Consider the following 15,223-nt stretch of genomic DNA (forward strand, 5'->3'; position numbering starts at 1 on the left):
AGGTTTATTGTATGTGCGCTAATGGCCGCAACAGATGGTCCGGTTCTCCTCCTCCTCCTCCTTCTCCTCGTCGTCCAGAACATCGAGTGCGTCGCGCGCGGGTGCAGCTGCTTTGTGGCGGCACTAGGGCATGCAGGCATGCTTAGGAGACAGCGTCGGGCCGCTGAGGACGATGATTCGGACGACTCGAAGGAAGTTCCAAGCTGTCTCATAAGTCCCTTGGCTCACGTCTGCTTTCCAGGTACCTTGGCCTCGTTCCCCACGATGCCAGCTATCATACTCGACTAAGTGTATTCTGGCGTACGCCTCTGGCCGTTACGAAGGTGTGTATCTCCCTTGGCCTCATCATCCCCTTCCGTACCCTGTCACGCGAAGGACGACATTGTCATCGTGTTCGGTGATTGTTGCTGCAGTTGGATGACTCTGCGGGACATATTCGCGTTCATTCTAGTGTTCACGCACTTGCCCAATGCGCGTCATTTTTCGCCACGAGCTGTCCTTGTTGTCTTCCCTTGTCGCGCGCCGCAACTGGTGAATCGTGGTCAGCTGGCGGGAGCCATCACAGTTGCTTAGACGCAACCCGCCCCTTATCGCACCGTGTCCAGGAACCTTCAGACGAGCGTGTCTGCTGCGATACTTCTTTCCTTGGTCGCGCATATATGAAGTCGCGAGTGCCCGAAGGATAAGAATCATTCGCGTGTGTAGCAACGTGCTGATACATGTGTTCCACAGGTCAACCCGGCCAAGTACAATGGTCTTGGCCTCAAATCGAAGATGATCATCAATGAGGAGGACAGCAAGGGTCTCTAGAAAGGTTTCGGCCCCACCTTCGTCAGCTACTCGCTCCGGGGTACATGAACTTTGTCGGCGAGGAGGCCTCCGCGAAGTACCAGGGTGCCATCTGGCTCGCCGGCTCTGCGTCCGCCGAGTTCTGCGCCGACATCGTGCTCTGCCCGCTGAAGATGACCAAGGTCAAGATCCAGACGTGCCGCTGCTTTCGCCGAGATGAGCAAGTTCAAGACGGAGACTCGCTATCTCTTCGCTTGCTCATTTCGTTGTTGTCGTGCCGGGTACATCCCTCGCTCGTCAAAAAGTAACGCACTCAAGCAGCACCCTTCTTCCCTGCAGATCCCGTACGTGATGGCGAAGTTCTTCTTCGAGTATATCGTCGGCCTCTTCTGCAAGCACATCTTCGCCGTGCCGAAGGAGACGTATGTATGGCAAGGCGATGCAGCTTGGCGTCATCTTCGCGTCCAGCTATCTCGCTGCCGTCGTCTCGCACCCGGCACTCACACCTGTCGCTGATGGGCAAGAGCCTCGGTGCGAGCGATTGGTTACGCTCACGAGCTTCCAGTGGTAGATCAACGACTTGTTCAAGACGGCGATGGGCATTGGCACGACTGGTGGCAAGTAAGCGCAGACGGGGTCGTTCGATGTCGTGTGGGCGAAGGTGGTGGGGGAGGTTGATATGATCTCGTGTTCTGTATTACGGTAGATGCCATCTTCTCTCGCCGGAAATGTTCTCGTATCGCGCGCAGTGAGGACCGTCCAGCAAGACATGGAGACAAGACATGCGGTCACTTCATTTTACGTCTTCTCGTAGGGCGTTGCAACTCGCAGTGCAGATCGTCATCGTCAGTGCGAGCCTATGCTCCGAATCTCTCTTGATATTTACTCCAGAAATCTGGAGGGTGGGAAGAGGTGAGCGCTGGTGATACTCGGTCCGATCCTCTTGATAGCACGTTCAATTCATGTCCACTTTACTGCTCAGTGTCGATGTCCTGTCCCGGTGCTGAGCCTCTGCAGCTACCTCTTACCAAGTCTTACCACATGGCTACTGCGCCCAAGTCCGACTCGACTGTGCGGCAATGTAAAAGTAAGTTACCGAGAAGTTCCTCTGCGTGGTGGCCAGGCACGCAGTGCCGCACCCACGGTGCACCGCATATCCGGAGCCTATTGCGTGGCTTTTATATTCGCACCTCTCCACTCGTTTCGAGACTGATTCTGCCCTACCAGTGTCCGCTTCATCACTCTATCAGCATTTCGTATATTGGCAACTCGGAACAACACAAGACATGCCACTTTTTGCCAACAAATCGGACGTGGTAAACGACGTCCTCGACAATGTTTACATGGCGTTGGAGAAGACGAAGGATCTCTTGGATCTTGCACCTGTCCCCGGCCTCTCGACGGCGGCCGACGCTCTCTTGGGCATTTTGGACCAAGTCAAGGTGCGTTGTCGTGCACGCCTTGCATATATGTGGCAAAAATGACTGACGGCCACGCAGAAGATGAGAGCGAACAGAGCGACTGTCGAGGCGATCTCGAAGGAGATAACGAATTTGAACACCATCATCGCCAACGTTGTTCTTAAAGTCAAGAGTCGCGCAGACAAGCTTCAGCCCGAGGAGCGGGCTACGATGTGGGAGAACCTGCAGGCGTCGGATGGATGGCAGGAACGAGTGGAACTGTTGCAAAAGTAAGCACCCTGACTGGTTGTGAGCTATCTACGGTATGCGGTATATGCTGATCTGTCGCTCTGACCGCCTAGGGAACTTGGGGATATACTGGAGAAGGCTCAACCGTGTGGTCGGGGTCGGTGGTACCAACGTCTCTGGCACGCCTCTCGCGATGAGGATACACTCCAAACTATCCGCACCAATCTCGAAGATAATCTGAGACGCTATCGGGTGCGTATTACATCTATTGAGATAGCGCTTCAATTAGAGACAGTAGTTCTCATCTTGGCAGCTGGGTGGTACGTTGTCCATGGAAGCTTGGACTGAAGAGACTCTCACGAGGTTGGAGGCGAGTATTCTGCTGAACACACATACGTCTGGTTCTGATGATTCTTGTTTAGAGCCTTGCCGCTGCACAGAAGGCGGAGGCTGAGAAGCAAGAAGAGGAGCGTAGGAAGCAGGATGAAGAACGAAGAAAGCAAGAAGAAGAACGTACGTACGTGCTAGTAGCTATTAGCACCTCCGCTGACGGATCAACTCTCATTCAGGTCAACAGAAGATCATCAACAACATCCCGCATGCCGACTCCGCTGGTTACAGGTCCGTGCGCAACTCCGAAAAAGCCGAATTCCTCGCTGGCACCCGCAGCGCCGTCTGGGCGCGCCTTAACGAGTGGGTGTCAGGCGACAAGCCTGTGTGCTTCCTCATAGGTGCCGCGGGTATGGGCAAGTCGACTATTGCATGGGAGTTCTGCCGCCGACGCGATTATGAGCACGGCGACCTCGGGGCCTCGTTCTTCTTCAAACGGGGAGATGCGAACGTCGGCTCTACGATGCTATTCTTCACCACCCTCGCCAACCAGCTTGCGCGCTCTCGGAAGGACTTGCGTCCGTACATCGTATGCGGCGCCGAACACCATAGCAAGGCCGGACCCGGTCAGCAACTGCAATTTGCTGCCAGAGATCTCCTGCTTGAGCCTCTCCGTGACGCCAAGGATGCCGGAGTGCTCTCGGCGCCCGTGTACATCGTGATCGATGCCCTGGACGAGTGTAACGAGAGTGCGTCGCAGCCCGACCTTGTTCCAAGGTGCCTAGAGCTACTCGTCTCCTTCGCCCTTGAGTATCCGTCGTCCTTCCGCGTTCTCATCACATCACGGCCTCATCCCAATCACGTCGAGGAGGCGCGTCGCGAGCTGGAAGTCAAGAACTCGTCTGTTCTAGTCTCCCTCTACGACGTCGAGGACGCTATCGACCACGACATTGAGGAGCTCATCCGGACGAGACTCTGCAAGGTACGGGAGGGCACCCAATGGCACGAGAGCGACCCGACTGTTGTCAAACGGTTAACCAGGCAGTCGGCTGGTGTGTTCGTCTACGCCCGTACTGCAGTGGACTTCATTGCTGGCGGCGTGGGTATGGCACAGATGGAGGACCGCTTGCAACTTCTCCTTGCTCCGGGGAACACGTACGGTCTCGACAGTTTGGATCAGCTGTACCGCACAGTGCTGGAGACCGCATTTCCACCCAAGGACCTGTACCCCAAGTTGCGCGAGCAAGTCCGACTCCTACTTGCTTGGATCGCGCTCTGTCACAGTTACGATGGGATAACGCCTTCCGACGTTGAGACGATCTCCGGGATCCCCTGCCGCGAATCTATCCCCATCCTCGCAAAGCTCCGTTCTGTGGTCGTCTTTGTAGATTACATCGACGGCAAACCCTTCCGCGCCATGCACGTCACTTTTCGGGACTTCCTTGTTGACGAACGGCGCTGTGGGAATGACTTTCACGTCGATCCCGGGACTATGCACGCTCGTCTTGCTAGTGACTGCCTGAGACTCTTGCACACCAGGAATGGTGACCGCAGCCGGTACCATAGACACTTTTGGGTTGTCCATGCAGAGCAAGCGGCCCCCACCCAAGAGTTTATTCGCATGCTGAAAGATATCTACACCTCCCTGTTCACCGATAACCCATCTCCTTTGTTCACGATGTATCCCAAATGGGATATCTCGCTCTACGAGTTCCTGAAACCAGAAGTAGTTGACCGCGACATCATCGGGGCCGCAATGCGCTCAAGGCTCTGCGCTGTCGATGAAGGCGGCCAATGGAACCAGAGGGACCCCTTCATTCAGCTTGCGACACAGGCGGAAGGCACGGCTCCATACACCCGTGTCGCAGTCACATTCATTGTCCTCGGTGAAAGTACTCCACAGATGGAGCACTGCCTCCAGCTCCTCCTCACCCCGAGGGATACGAACGGCCTCAGCAACCTGGACTTTCTCTATCGCACAGTGTTGGAGACGGAGTTCCCGCCCGCAGAAGTCAGTCCGGAGAAGCTTGAGCAGGTCTGGCTCGTACTTGCTTGGATTGCGATGAGCGCATACCGTAAATCCCCTGGACTAGTCGAAGAGCTCTCCGGACTCCGCTGTGACGACTCCATCCCCATCCTCACAAAGCTTCGTTCTGTGATCCACTTCAACCCCGGGGAAGATTACGTTAACAATCAGGCATTCTGTCCCGTGGACAACACTTTCAGACGCTTCCTCGTTGACCAAGCGCGCTGCGGGGACGATTTCCACGTTGACCCTGGTCTCGCGCATGCTCGCATCGCTGTTGATTGTTTGTCATTCCTGCATCGTCACGCTCTTTCACGAAGCAGGGCCGAAGATGATGCTGCCATTTATGCGGAGCAATTATGGTCTAAACATGTGGCCGAATCTATTCCCACTACGGAATTGGTCGGCTGGCTCAAGGAGATCTTCACCTCTGTCTCTACCAACCAGCCGTCATTATTCTTCTTCCGTAGTAGTAGTGAAAATTGTGATGCAATGGATGGAGTCGACTTATATCTTCTGCGGTGGGTGGACAAGCACATCGTAAGTTGCTCCAAACTACGAGATTAATTGTCATTCATCAAGAACTGACTTGTTGCCAATTCCTGCGATAGGGTCGGGATCTTGCGGAGATCATAGGCAAGTAGTCGAAGACGGTCTTGAGTTAATGCTGATCAGCTTTGGAACCATCTTAGGTGCCCAAATGGAGCTGCGTCATCCGGTACTGACCATCCTCTTTCAAGAAGAGGTTACTGAACAACTTCACATACGGGGTGCGGAAGAACAAGAAGAGCTGCAGAGGCGGTGTCGAAGCCAGCAGCAACACTTCGAAAAGTGTTGGATCGAAAATTATTCTGGCATCACCTTTCGGACGAGGGCGAAACACTGAGGTGAAGTCGAGGCGTGGCTGGAGCAGACGGAGAAAGAGGACGTGAGTGACCATGCGGACACCGCGAGACTATCGTGGCGGTGGCGAGAAGAGAGCCCATTGAGGCAAGTCCTGTTGTTCAACCAGACGACAAGTCACAATAGAATCAGCTCGAGAGCGGCGAGATATCATATACAGCATAGCGAAACGCACCGGAATAGCGAAACAGGAACAACGTTCGAAGTTCACAGCCCCGCTCCTCAAATTCTACCACGGTCCCTACAGAGGTCTGCCACCACGGTAACTACCCCTAGCCTCCCCGGAGCCGCGGTACCCCCGGCCACGACCACTACCACGACCGCCACCATGACCTCCGCCACGATCGTACCCTCTTCCGTTGCGCCCGCGCCCGCGTCCTCTTCCACCACGCCCTCGACCTCGCTCATAGTGCACCGACACCGAGCTCGAGTGCATCTCGATGTCCGCGATGACGCCTGACGGGCCCGCCACGATCGCCTCGGCATCGACTTCTTCGACGTCTACGGAGATGACGCTTTGCCTCTCATCTTCCTCGTCCTCCTCCTCACGCTCATGGTCTTCTTGTTCAGCTTGCCGTTCGTCGGTTTCGTCGCCTTCATCCGGTGGGGCGCGGCGCAGGTTCGGCGGTATAACAATCGAAAGATAGTCCCATGCAGCCTGGGGTCTCACCAGCGCATGCCTCCCATTGGCAGGAACCCAAGCTTCCGCCGCCTGCCTCTCGATCTCGCGCATGCACGCCTCGCGGAACCGCTCTCTCATCCGCGGGCCATGCTGACTCGGGGCCGGAAACCTACACAACCCGTCACCCGTCACCCTCTCAACCTCTTCATACAGCGAAAGACGAAGACGCACCTCGCACCAATGTGATTCATCACCAACCTCTCTGCGCCCACCCGCCTCGCAAACGCACCCGCCATCGCCGGGGTACTGTGGCCCCTCTCGACAATCTTCTGCAACACGCCTTCCTGCGTGCGGTTCCGCCCCGTGCGCTCGTCTGGGTCGATCCTGCGCGGGATGTACGCGTCCGTCGCCTCGTGCACGAGCAGCGACACGGGTACACGCACGCACGTGCCCGTGTTGTGCACGTCTATCTCGGGGAGCGCGAGTGCATATACGGGGTCGGCGTGGATGAGCGGGATGAGCGGGGATGGGTCGTGCGTGTCGCCGAGGATGACGAGTTTGCGCGGGATGCGGGAAGTTGGGTGGAACGGGGTCGGAGGGACTTCGCGGATGATATAGCCTATGCACGGGTCTGAGCGGAGAAGAGTGCTAAGCATCAACATGCAGACGCGGATGGTGCAGAGGATAAATGTACCTCGGTGCAGGATGGGACCCGCATCTACGACCGCGCCGTAGTGGTTGTATTTCGGGTTGTGCGAGACGACACCCCGCCAGAAGCCATCTTCAGTACACCAGATATCGCGTCCGACGCACTCGCTCTCACGCCGGACGTCTACGGGGTTCTTACTGTCATCCTCGACGTCGGCAGGTACGGATGGCTCCTGGCCAGGGAAGAGCAGCTCGTGTACTGCAAACGAGCGTTCACTATGCGTGTGTGTGGTGTACCAGAGCATCCGTAGCATGCGACGGATGCCGCGAGGACCGTAGACCTCGACTTGTGGTGGGCGGCGGTTCGGTCGAGGGATAGTTGCATTGGACTTGGTTGGAGCAGGAGGAGCTCCGAGGACGGTGCGGAGAAAAGTCAGGGTGCCCATAGTGTGATCAGCTAGCGACGTGTCGATCAGCATGGTCTGAGAATCCCAGCGCACCGAGAAGAACACTAGGCCACAAGTTCATGGATAGACATATATATTCGCGAGGAGTAGCTCTGAGTACTTTGTGACATGGATCGGGGACTTTGAAGCACGTGGACAAATTGGGAGGATTCCCTTGCATCACATCGTCTGTAGGCACAACGACGACAAGAAAGACGGAGGGTTTGGTATCACATAACAGAATCAACTCAGAGAGAGCTGAAGAGTATCGTACTCACCGTGCATATGTGTGATGAAAATTTTCGTAACGCGTCCAATTTTCAGACGAGACTGTCCTGGCCGGTTCGGTTGGTTCACGAACTGGCGCACAGTTCCTTCCGCACAATCCACCACTACATAGGTTGCGGCATGTCAGGCTCATCGAGCAGATGCGATTGCGTACGAATACTGGCAGGCGGAGGATACATACTCCACAACGAGCCGTTTCCCAACACATCCACCACGAGACTGGAGCAGTTCCGCGTCTCTGTTGGACCTCCTCCGCTCGTCGTTCCGAGGAAGGTGACTCTGATGTCGTGCGACATGGTTGAGTCGGTGATTGCTTGCTAGGCAAGATAAAACGTCGGAGCTCCTTCGCGCAGCGATTGCAGCTAGGAAGCAGACAAAGAACAGTTACAAGAGAGCCAGAGAGATCGTGTGGGCCATCCAGAGTCCGTATAGAAACAGAAAAGGCGACAGTCGTTGGTCGGAGACGAGCAGCGGAGACTCAGAGTCTCGCATACATAGTAAGCGCCGGAGGTTGCGGGCCGGGCTTGCGGCTGCGGTACAGGAAACGTCTAGCTTGTCTTCTGACCATCATGATAATGCATAACCCTCTGGACACTCTGGATCGACAACAACGCTCCTTCGACAGGCAATATGAAGTTACATGCAGCCACGCATGTAGCGACGCATGTATAAAGTGTCTGCATAAAGGAGCCTCGGCCGGGGCCGTGTTCTCCCGGGCCTTTGACGATGGGGGCGGCCATTCGTGCGACTCCTACTAATCTCGCCAGCAAGGTACTTGGTTGATAATTCCTTCTAAAATCTGAAAGCTATCATAAAACGCTAATCTGCATCTTTCTTCCTCCGTATACATATCACGAACAGGAGACCCGGTGGCATACACGCCATACACAAGATCCCAATCGCCACCCCATTCACCAGGATGCCCTCCTTTGGCCCAAATCCGGACGGCCTTCCGGACACCGCCATCCCCAGCGGGAGAGCAGTGAGCGCGACTATCGCAAACACCGCGCAGACTACCTGCGCCACGAGGTCGTCCTGCAACCTCGTACCCTCCTTCCCAGAGTCCATCTCCGGGACAAGATTCATCGTCCGATGCGCCGAGCTTGCATTGCGACGCTTCGCTTGCCTCGAGATCACCGCAAGAGTGAAGAAACAGCCTCCGACTATGAGCGCGATGAAGGCCGTGACGGCCGCCACAGCGACAGCTTGTCGGACGGGCAGGTGCTCTGCGGCAAGGCCGTTGAAGAGTGTAGCGCCAAGGCATGCCAGGAGCGCGGTGAGGCACAGCGATACAGCTGCAGAGCCTATCACCCAAACCCAGCTTGGGGCGCTCCGACGCGGACCTGCCGTCTGACTCTGCGGCTGTACTCCGACGGGCAGCACAGCGGAGAGGTCAACGCTCTGAAATACGTCCCGTCTGTGCGTTTCACGGTGAGTCCGAGTCGGAGAGGACTCGTCTTGGATGCTGATGTCCTCATAGAACCTAGACTCGTATGGGTGCTTGGGAAAGTCGGGTGAAACATGGGATGGCGGCGGAGGTGAGTCTGCGTTCCATGGCGACGAGCCCCGAGTATCCTCCGTGTAGTATAGGTGACATAGATCGATACTCTTGCTCTCGGCGGAGTCTGAGGAGCATGATGCGCGTCTCTCCTCGATATGCAGGGTCCCTGGCATTGGGGGCTCGTACTCGCTACCTCGAGTCACCGGCGGCCCTGTTCCCGACCGAGCGACAAACGGATGACCCGGGTGCCCCGCCGCTTGCTGGCTCCTCCAGCTGGAGGCGTCCCCTTCATTGATAGGAGAAAGGTCCATCGCATCGGAGCCATATTCAGGAGAGGATATGTAGGTATTGTATGGGGTCTTCTCCGTGTCAAGATGGGGTGGAGGAGACTTCGGGCGACGATCGGGTGGGAAGGCTTCATGGATGTCATGGATGATAGTGATGGGGTTTACTCTGTCACTGTTGGCGGCAGTATTTTCCTCGACAGGGTCGTCACCTTTGGTTCGGAAGAACATCATCATGGATGTGAGTGCGAGCGCACAGGAGGTAGACGAGGGAAAGCGAGGAGTGTGTGCAACATAGGCGGAATCAGGTACCCCATGATTTTTATACCACGTCGTGGACCGTACCAGGCTACGGTCACCCAGACAGCCTTCAAACAAAAGTCCTATCAGTTCAGGTTGTCTTCAAGATTCTGCACTTACGGACAATAAGCGAGTATCTTCTTGCATATTGTCTCAAATTAGGGCTCATCTCGCATGTCAACAATGCCTGCAAGGAACTCTGTACGACGACGAACTCGCTCCAATGGCTAGTATGACGACGGGTACAGAGTCCAGTACCCATCCTTTCCGTGAAGATTACCGCCACAACACCATCTGATGTCCAGCGTGACCGCGAAGCCCAGAAGGGTGTGGCGAGGGAGACACTGTGGCGAAACGACAGTACTACGACGTGTACCGCCTGGACGAATCTCTCTCTCGTCCACTCACAGTGCAAGTATTTTGCAGAATAGCATGATAATTCAGAGGTTCGGGTACAATCCGATCTGTATGCTACATTGAGCCACGTACACCCCGTTCTGCACTCCTAGTACGTCTTCCCATCACCACCGCATACGCAAGACCACACAACGGTGCAGCCGAAGCCACCAACCCCAGCGCAGCCGCAATAATCAAGAGTCCCGTATGTCCGCGGTACGCCGCGAACCACCGGAACGCATGCAACCCCGCCGGGAGCGCAAACACGCACGCGCACGCGACTCCCCAGCCCACCACCCCGGGCACGCGCTTCCGCAGCCACGGGAGTCTCTTCGTTCCTAGGAGGAACTGGATATAGATACAGGCTAGGACTGTGAGGATGATCCCGAGGATGAGCCCCATGGCGATGGCGGCGAGGCAAAACCTGCCCACCGGGAGGCCCTTGTAGATCCCGGCCGAGTCTGCCAGAGCGCATCCGATGAGGGTGAGGATGACGGCTACGAGCGGGACCCCGGAGAGGATGATTGCGGCGCAAGCGGCCATGAGCGGCCTCGCACCCAACGACCGGAGCATACGCGTGGCTTTGTTCAAGAGGCCTCGTCGGACTCGGAGCGTGGCCTGTTTTTGTGAAAAGACAAGGGGTACTTGTGGTGTGGGACAATGAAATGGGAGTGGAGGAGGACCGAAGTCGTGTGTCTTCGCCCGTTCCGGCGGAGGAAGCGGTGAGATATCCGAAGGACTCGCGGAGTACGGTTGAACATCATCTTTCTCGCCAACAGGGTATGTCTGGGGATCAGGAGCATGGTACGACATCTTGATAGACTGTTGCGCTGCGAAAGTGTGATAGGAAGTGGTGATTGCGGAGACGGGCGGAGACGGGCGGAGACGGACGGAGAAACGGGTGGGCTGAAGTGTCTGACTCAAGGACCAGGTTGTGCCTCCGTTAAATACGAGGAATTGTCATGAAAGACACCCAACAATAGAGTTCAAGGTGGAACGCAACGCTAGGCGACATAAGCACAAATCCCGACGTATCGCCTGCAAGGCTACTATGACGACGAGAGATGCGTAGAAGCCACTATCGCAACGAAGCGTCCTGCCGCTACAGCGAACCCCCACTCGACCTCGACGAACGTTAAGAGGGACCCGAGCTAGCGTCCAAGGTCCGCAGGGTGCATATGATGTCCATCCACGACCTCCCCAAAGACACCACGTACAGTCCGCAGGGGGTGAACGAACAAAGCACAGAGTTGCGTCAATAGTACCAGCTACGATCATCCGAGACACGATCATACGGAATCGCCACAACCCCCACAAACACGCTCAACACAACGAAAGCCGCAACCAGCCCCACCAACCCTACTCCGCCCACGAGTAGCTCGTCGAAAGGTGCAATCCCAGCCTCGACAAGCGCGTCCGGGCGCAGGACAACGTGCCCAATGGGAACGACGAAGATCGCGACCGGGAACGCGAAGACGGCCGCGAGATCGCCACAGGTCGCCCGACGTCTCGCGCTCGCGACTCTCGCAACCACGAGGACGAAGGGCCCGCACAGGACTGCGCCTCCGCAGAGCAGAACGAGTACGAAGTCGCCATGTGCGATATCTGTGTAGACCCGAGTATTGCGCCACAGGAAGGGCGCGAGGAATATGCCCATGGCCGTCGCCGCCACGCTCCATAGGAGCAGGAAGGCGAAGCTTGTCAGGACAAGTCCGACGGGGGATGATATGCTCATGTTCGAGCGGTCGCAGGGTCAATGAGAGACGTTTTCCAAGCTTTTTAGCGTGTCAGGGAGATATGAGAAGAGACGGAGACCGTGGCAGCACACCGTCTCCTCTCGACAGCGCAGTCATATAGGCAGAACGCGGCCTATCCGGAAGCGCATGTGGATGATACGGAGGCTGCTCACCATCTAGGGTCTACGTCGCCCGGAATGATGCCCTTCATCATCATCGACGTCGAAATATGTTGGACCTCTGCCATCCAGGGCTTGCGGTGCCAAAGGCCGCCACCATTCGGTTTCATTTTTCGAACGGTTCCGGACGAACTATTTTATATCAACATGAGTATTATTCCTCGCGGCATCGGAAAAGTATGATACTGAAAAAAGATCATGATATTGTATGAAACACGAGGACTGAATGACTAGGACAACTAGAACAAAAGAGGAGAATCGTGCGCGAAGCACACCGACACAATGCTGAGGAACATTGTAAACAGCAAGAACGCGAAAGTACACATGAACCATCCCGCCACACCGACAGCGAACGCTTGCAACGGAGTAACGACGGTGCATACAAGCGACTGCAAGGCGAGTATCCCAACAGGAGGGACGACCATGGACCCAAAGTACGCGAAAAATACGGTGAATATAGCACTACTGGCTGTGTCCATTTCCGCCACACCAACGGCCAGAGGGAGACAGAGGATGGCGCTGCCCAGGAGGAACGCGCAGACGAAGAGCGGGTCATTGCCGCTCGCGTACGTGGGGTATTCCTCCAGTATATCCCGGACGACGAGCCTCCCGACGGCCGTCGTGAGCCCGGTCCACAAAGTCAGCCAAACGAAGCTCCAGGCCGTGCGGCCTCGGAGAGGCCATGAGCGGGTGTTGGGCATAAGGGACGTTTCCGGGTACGCTCCGGGTATCCCAGACGAGGGCGGATACATGGGAGGAGTGGGTTCTGGTGGCGAAGCCGAAGAGAGACGGAGGTCGCGGGGAGAAGCAGGAAGAGGGCTTCCAGCAGACTCGGACTGCTCGTCGTCTGCACGCCACATCTTGGATGATTAAGAGAAGGGATGTAGGGCAACTAGCACGTACTCGAAACACCAGGCTTATATACCCATTCCTCGTGCAAACGACAGCAAACAAGTGTGCGCAATGGGTGTGGCGACAGGGGTAGGGTAGGAGGATAGCCAAGCGATTACTCACCTGTCAGCAGAGTACGCGTGCTCATGTGAGCCTCGACGTCCCAGATATCCTTATAAGAGTATTGCTGCGGTGCTGTGTGTGCGGAGAAGCAGCAAACTTGAAGATGGCTTGAGGTCGAACTGAGGTCGGTCGACCACCCCTCATATGGACTGAGTACGATCCTGTATCAATATCGACCCTGCGGGAGCTAAATTCCATGTCTCCCTAGATAGACAACTAGATGATAGAGGCAAGCTAAGAAAGTTGACAGAGTCGCGAGAAGGAACTTAGGAAGGACGGTGAATCGCTTGCCCCTCGCGTCACGGCGTGGCCTCGCTGTTGATGGGAATCTAGCCGCCCGCCCGGCCATCTCGGGATCCTACATAGGCTCTACTCATCCTGCGACTACGCACGATGACCTCGAGCGCAGGCGGATAGTTAGACTACATTCAAGAGTAACCTATAAAATCACAGATCTACTACCTCAACAGTACTATCCGCAGAAACTATATCATCGTACGCCGACGTCACGACCTGGTCCAGCAACACAAGTAGCAGCCATATCAAGACCGACAACCACGCAGCCATACCAGCAATTGCACCTGGCACATCCTGAGCGAACCCGGTTCCCGACATAGAAATAACCACGACGAGAAGCGCACTGCTGACCGCCACAGTGTAGAGGACAGGCCGTCGGACAATCCATGGCCGGCGCGACTGTACGGTCGCGGTGGAGGAGTCCGTGCGCGCGTCCGGGCAAGACTTGTAGTTGACCCATATCACCCCAACGACGAGTGGGACAATGATGAATGGGATCGCTAGTCCCACGCGTCTGACGGCGAACTGAGACGAGTATACGGCAGTATATGGGTCTTTGCCGAATCCGTTGCGTGCACGGGTGAGGACAGAGTGTGCCCACTCCGGAAGCAGGTAGACAAGGAAGCAGGAGAAAGAGGCCGCGAGGAGGAGGGTCCGGATGTGAAAGTTGGTGGCGGGAACATTGGTATGTTCATGGGTATGTGGCGACGACGTTAGAGGTCGTATAGGACTTCTCGGGGGTGAGTCGAGATACTGGGTTTCGTAGTACGAGAGGATTTGCGTGTCGCGAGAGCTCATCGGATAGGGAGCGTTGCTTTTCTCAAACATGAGGGGGAGGTGGGAAGGGGGTTGTACTATGGGCGGTCTTCTCGGACTTGAGGTCCTTATGTACGCTTGGGGAATGATGATGAAGCGGCCGTTGCTGGTATGTAGCACAACGTCATGCATTCCTGCGTAGATAGACTTTAGTCAACTTGATCAAAGCCGACGAATTTGATACGGAAACGCACCTCAGGTACGAAGCCAGATAATCGCAGCCCAAAAGGTAACAAGAGTGTCCATGTCAGTGCTCGTGAAAAACCTCACGACTAACTCAAACCATCGTAACCTTCGAAGCCAAACGAGAAACATAAAATGTACAAACAAGTACATCACCCAGAACCAGCGCGACCCACGCTACCACGGCCAACCCAAGCTCGACCTCCATCAACTCACCACCACGCTCCGACGTTAACCCGTCCTTTACCAGCTCCGTCCAGAGCAACCGCATCGTAATCAGCTCGGAGAAGAATGCTGTAAGAATGAAGAGCAAGTAGATAAACGCGCGCGGGATCCACCCTCGCCGGGGAGCACCAGTGGCACCCGACCGAGGGTAACACGGGAATAGCCAGAACGACGACCCGACCAGCACGTATCCTGCGAGCCCGACGGCGATCGCGGTTGTCACGAGGTCTCCGCGGCAGGTTATGGTCGAGTACGGGTCAGGAACTGTATGGTCTTGGCGTAGTAGGATGAGGCGGGCGAGGATGGGGAGCAATGCGACGAGGACGAGGTAGGGAAGACCGAGGGAAAAGAGGAGGATAATTGTGGCGTAGTCCTCACGCGCCCTCTTGTCTGGAGCTCGACTCGGTGTCGACTGGGGAGAACAAGCTGATATCCCCGGGTCGAGCTCCCTAGCAACTTCTAGGGAAGGTGAGCGAGACTGGGAAAGCGAAGAAGGGTTGAGCTTGCTCGATGAATGCGACGGAGGACGGGATTCGGGCTGTATGTTGGACATAAATGCCAAGATTAGGAGCCCAGCGTGTCAGTGCGCGT

At 56.1% G+C, this 15,223-nt stretch overlaps 9 protein-coding genes across 9 annotated transcripts; 5 read left to right on the forward strand and 4 right to left on the reverse strand.

Moving 5' to 3' along the window:
* Positions 1-21: 21 nt before the first annotated feature.
* L226DRAFT_573095 (uncharacterized protein) lies at positions 22-810 on the forward strand (the record flags this gene model as incomplete). The annotated part of the gene is made up of 3 exons (XM_067684783.1): positions 22-86; positions 242-323; positions 733-810. 3 exons carry the CDS (start codon positions 22-24, stop codon positions 808-810), a joined length of 225 nt encoding a protein of 74 aa, XP_067532912.1.
* L226DRAFT_152313 (uncharacterized protein) lies at positions 739-1,339 on the forward strand. The gene is made up of 2 exons (XM_067672449.1): positions 739-1,070; positions 1,129-1,339. Exons 1-2 carry the CDS (start codon positions 855-857, stop codon positions 1,303-1,305), a joined length of 393 nt encoding a protein of 130 aa, XP_067532913.1. The 5' UTR covers positions 739-854; the 3' UTR covers positions 1,306-1,339.
* A 736-nt stretch (positions 1,340-2,075) lies between these two features.
* On the forward strand, positions 2,076-5,438 carry L226DRAFT_573097 (uncharacterized protein; the record flags this gene model as incomplete). Its single annotated transcript, XM_067684784.1, has 6 exons — positions 2,076-2,231; positions 2,289-2,479; positions 2,552-2,690; positions 2,861-2,951; positions 3,008-5,334; positions 5,406-5,438. 6 exons carry the CDS (start codon positions 2,076-2,078, stop codon positions 5,436-5,438), a joined length of 2,937 nt encoding a protein of 978 aa, XP_067532914.1.
* Positions 5,342-5,768, forward strand: L226DRAFT_152354 (uncharacterized protein). Its single transcript, XM_067672450.1, has one exon. It carries the CDS (start codon positions 5,459-5,461, stop codon positions 5,678-5,680), a length of 222 nt encoding a protein of 73 aa, XP_067532915.1. The 5' UTR covers positions 5,342-5,458; the 3' UTR covers positions 5,681-5,768.
* A 72-nt stretch (positions 5,769-5,840) lies between these two features.
* Positions 5,841-7,802, reverse strand: L226DRAFT_537173 (uncharacterized protein). Its single transcript, XM_067681269.1, has 4 exons — positions 7,692-7,802; positions 7,014-7,424; positions 6,551-6,950; positions 5,841-6,488 (listed from the first exon to the last, which is right to left on the reverse strand). The coding sequence occupies exons 2-4, from the start codon at positions 7,411-7,413 to the stop codon at positions 5,939-5,941; spliced, it is 1,350 nt and encodes a 449-aa protein (XP_067532916.1). The 5' UTR covers positions 7,414-7,424; positions 7,692-7,802; the 3' UTR covers positions 5,841-5,938.
* Positions 7,803-8,269: 467 nt separating this feature from the next.
* On the forward strand, positions 8,270-9,344 carry L226DRAFT_152392 (uncharacterized protein). The gene is made up of 3 exons (XM_067672452.1): positions 8,270-8,472; positions 8,563-9,132; positions 9,182-9,344. Exons 1-3 carry the CDS (start codon positions 8,428-8,430, stop codon positions 9,284-9,286), a joined length of 720 nt encoding a protein of 239 aa, XP_067532917.1. The 5' UTR covers positions 8,270-8,427; the 3' UTR covers positions 9,287-9,344.
* Positions 9,345-11,437: 2,093 nt separating this feature from the next.
* Positions 11,438-11,917, reverse strand: L226DRAFT_524691 (uncharacterized protein; the record flags this gene model as incomplete). Its single annotated transcript, XM_067678908.1, has 1 exon — positions 11,438-11,917. One exon carries the CDS (start codon positions 11,915-11,917, stop codon positions 11,438-11,440), a length of 480 nt encoding a protein of 159 aa, XP_067532918.1.
* Positions 11,918-12,284: 367 nt separating this feature from the next.
* Positions 12,285-13,333, reverse strand: L226DRAFT_537176 (uncharacterized protein). The gene has a single exon (XM_067681270.1). It carries the CDS (start codon positions 12,955-12,957, stop codon positions 12,337-12,339), a length of 621 nt encoding a protein of 206 aa, XP_067532919.1. The 5' UTR covers positions 12,958-13,333; the 3' UTR covers positions 12,285-12,336.
* Positions 13,334-14,496: 1,163 nt separating this feature from the next.
* On the reverse strand, positions 14,497-15,215 carry L226DRAFT_561828 (uncharacterized protein; the record flags this gene model as incomplete). The annotated part of the gene is made up of 2 exons (XM_067683460.1): positions 14,624-15,215; positions 14,497-14,516 (listed from the first exon to the last, which is right to left on the reverse strand). Exons 1-2 carry the CDS (start codon positions 15,183-15,185, stop codon positions 14,497-14,499), a joined length of 582 nt encoding a protein of 193 aa, XP_067532920.1. The 5' UTR covers positions 15,186-15,215.
* Positions 15,216-15,223: the final 8 nt, after the last annotated feature.

This window comes from Lentinus tigrinus (genome assembly GCF_003813185.1).
Source record: "Lentinus tigrinus ALCF2SS1-7 unplaced genomic scaffold L226scaffold_23, whole genome shotgun sequence".
Classification (NCBI taxonomy): domain Eukaryota; kingdom Fungi; phylum Basidiomycota; class Agaricomycetes; order Polyporales; family Polyporaceae; genus Lentinus; species Lentinus tigrinus.

Coding starts and splice junctions, on each gene's coding strand:
- L226DRAFT_152354 (XM_067672450.1), top strand. CDS start 5,459: ATGCTGATCAGCTTTGGAACCATCTTAGGTGCCCAAATGGAGCTGCGT.
- L226DRAFT_537176 (XM_067681270.1), bottom strand. CDS start 12,957: ATGTGGCGTGCAGACGACGAGCAGTCCGAGTCTGCTGGAAGCCCTCTT.
- L226DRAFT_152392 (XM_067672452.1), top strand. CDS start 8,428: ATGGGGGCGGCCATTCGTGCGACTCCTACTAATCTCGCCAGCAAG. Junction 8,473..8,562: donor CTACTAATCTCGCCAGCAAG/GTACTTGGTTGA, acceptor TATCACGAACAG/GAGACCCGGTGGCATACACG. Junction 9,133..9,181: donor TCCCGTCTGTGCGTTTCACG/GTGAGTCCGAGT, acceptor ATGTCCTCATAG/AACCTAGACTCGTATGGGTG.
- L226DRAFT_537173 (XM_067681269.1), bottom strand. CDS start 7,413: ATGGGCACCCTGACTTTTCTCCGCACCGTCCTCGGAGCTCCTCCTGCT. Junction 6,951..7,013: donor GGGTCCCATCCTGCACCGAG/GTACATTTATCC, acceptor TTCTCCGCTCAG/ACCCGTGCATAGGCTATATC. Junction 6,489..6,550: donor ATGAATCACATTGGTGCGAG/GTGCGTCTTCGT, acceptor CGGGTTGTGTAG/GTTTCCGGCCCCGAGTCAGC.
- L226DRAFT_152313 (XM_067672449.1), top strand. CDS start 855: ATGAACTTTGTCGGCGAGGAGGCCTCCGCGAAGTACCAGGGTGCCATC. Junction 1,071..1,128: donor TTTCGTTGTTGTCGTGCCGG/GTACATCCCTCG, acceptor TCTTCCCTGCAG/ATCCCGTACGTGATGGCGAA.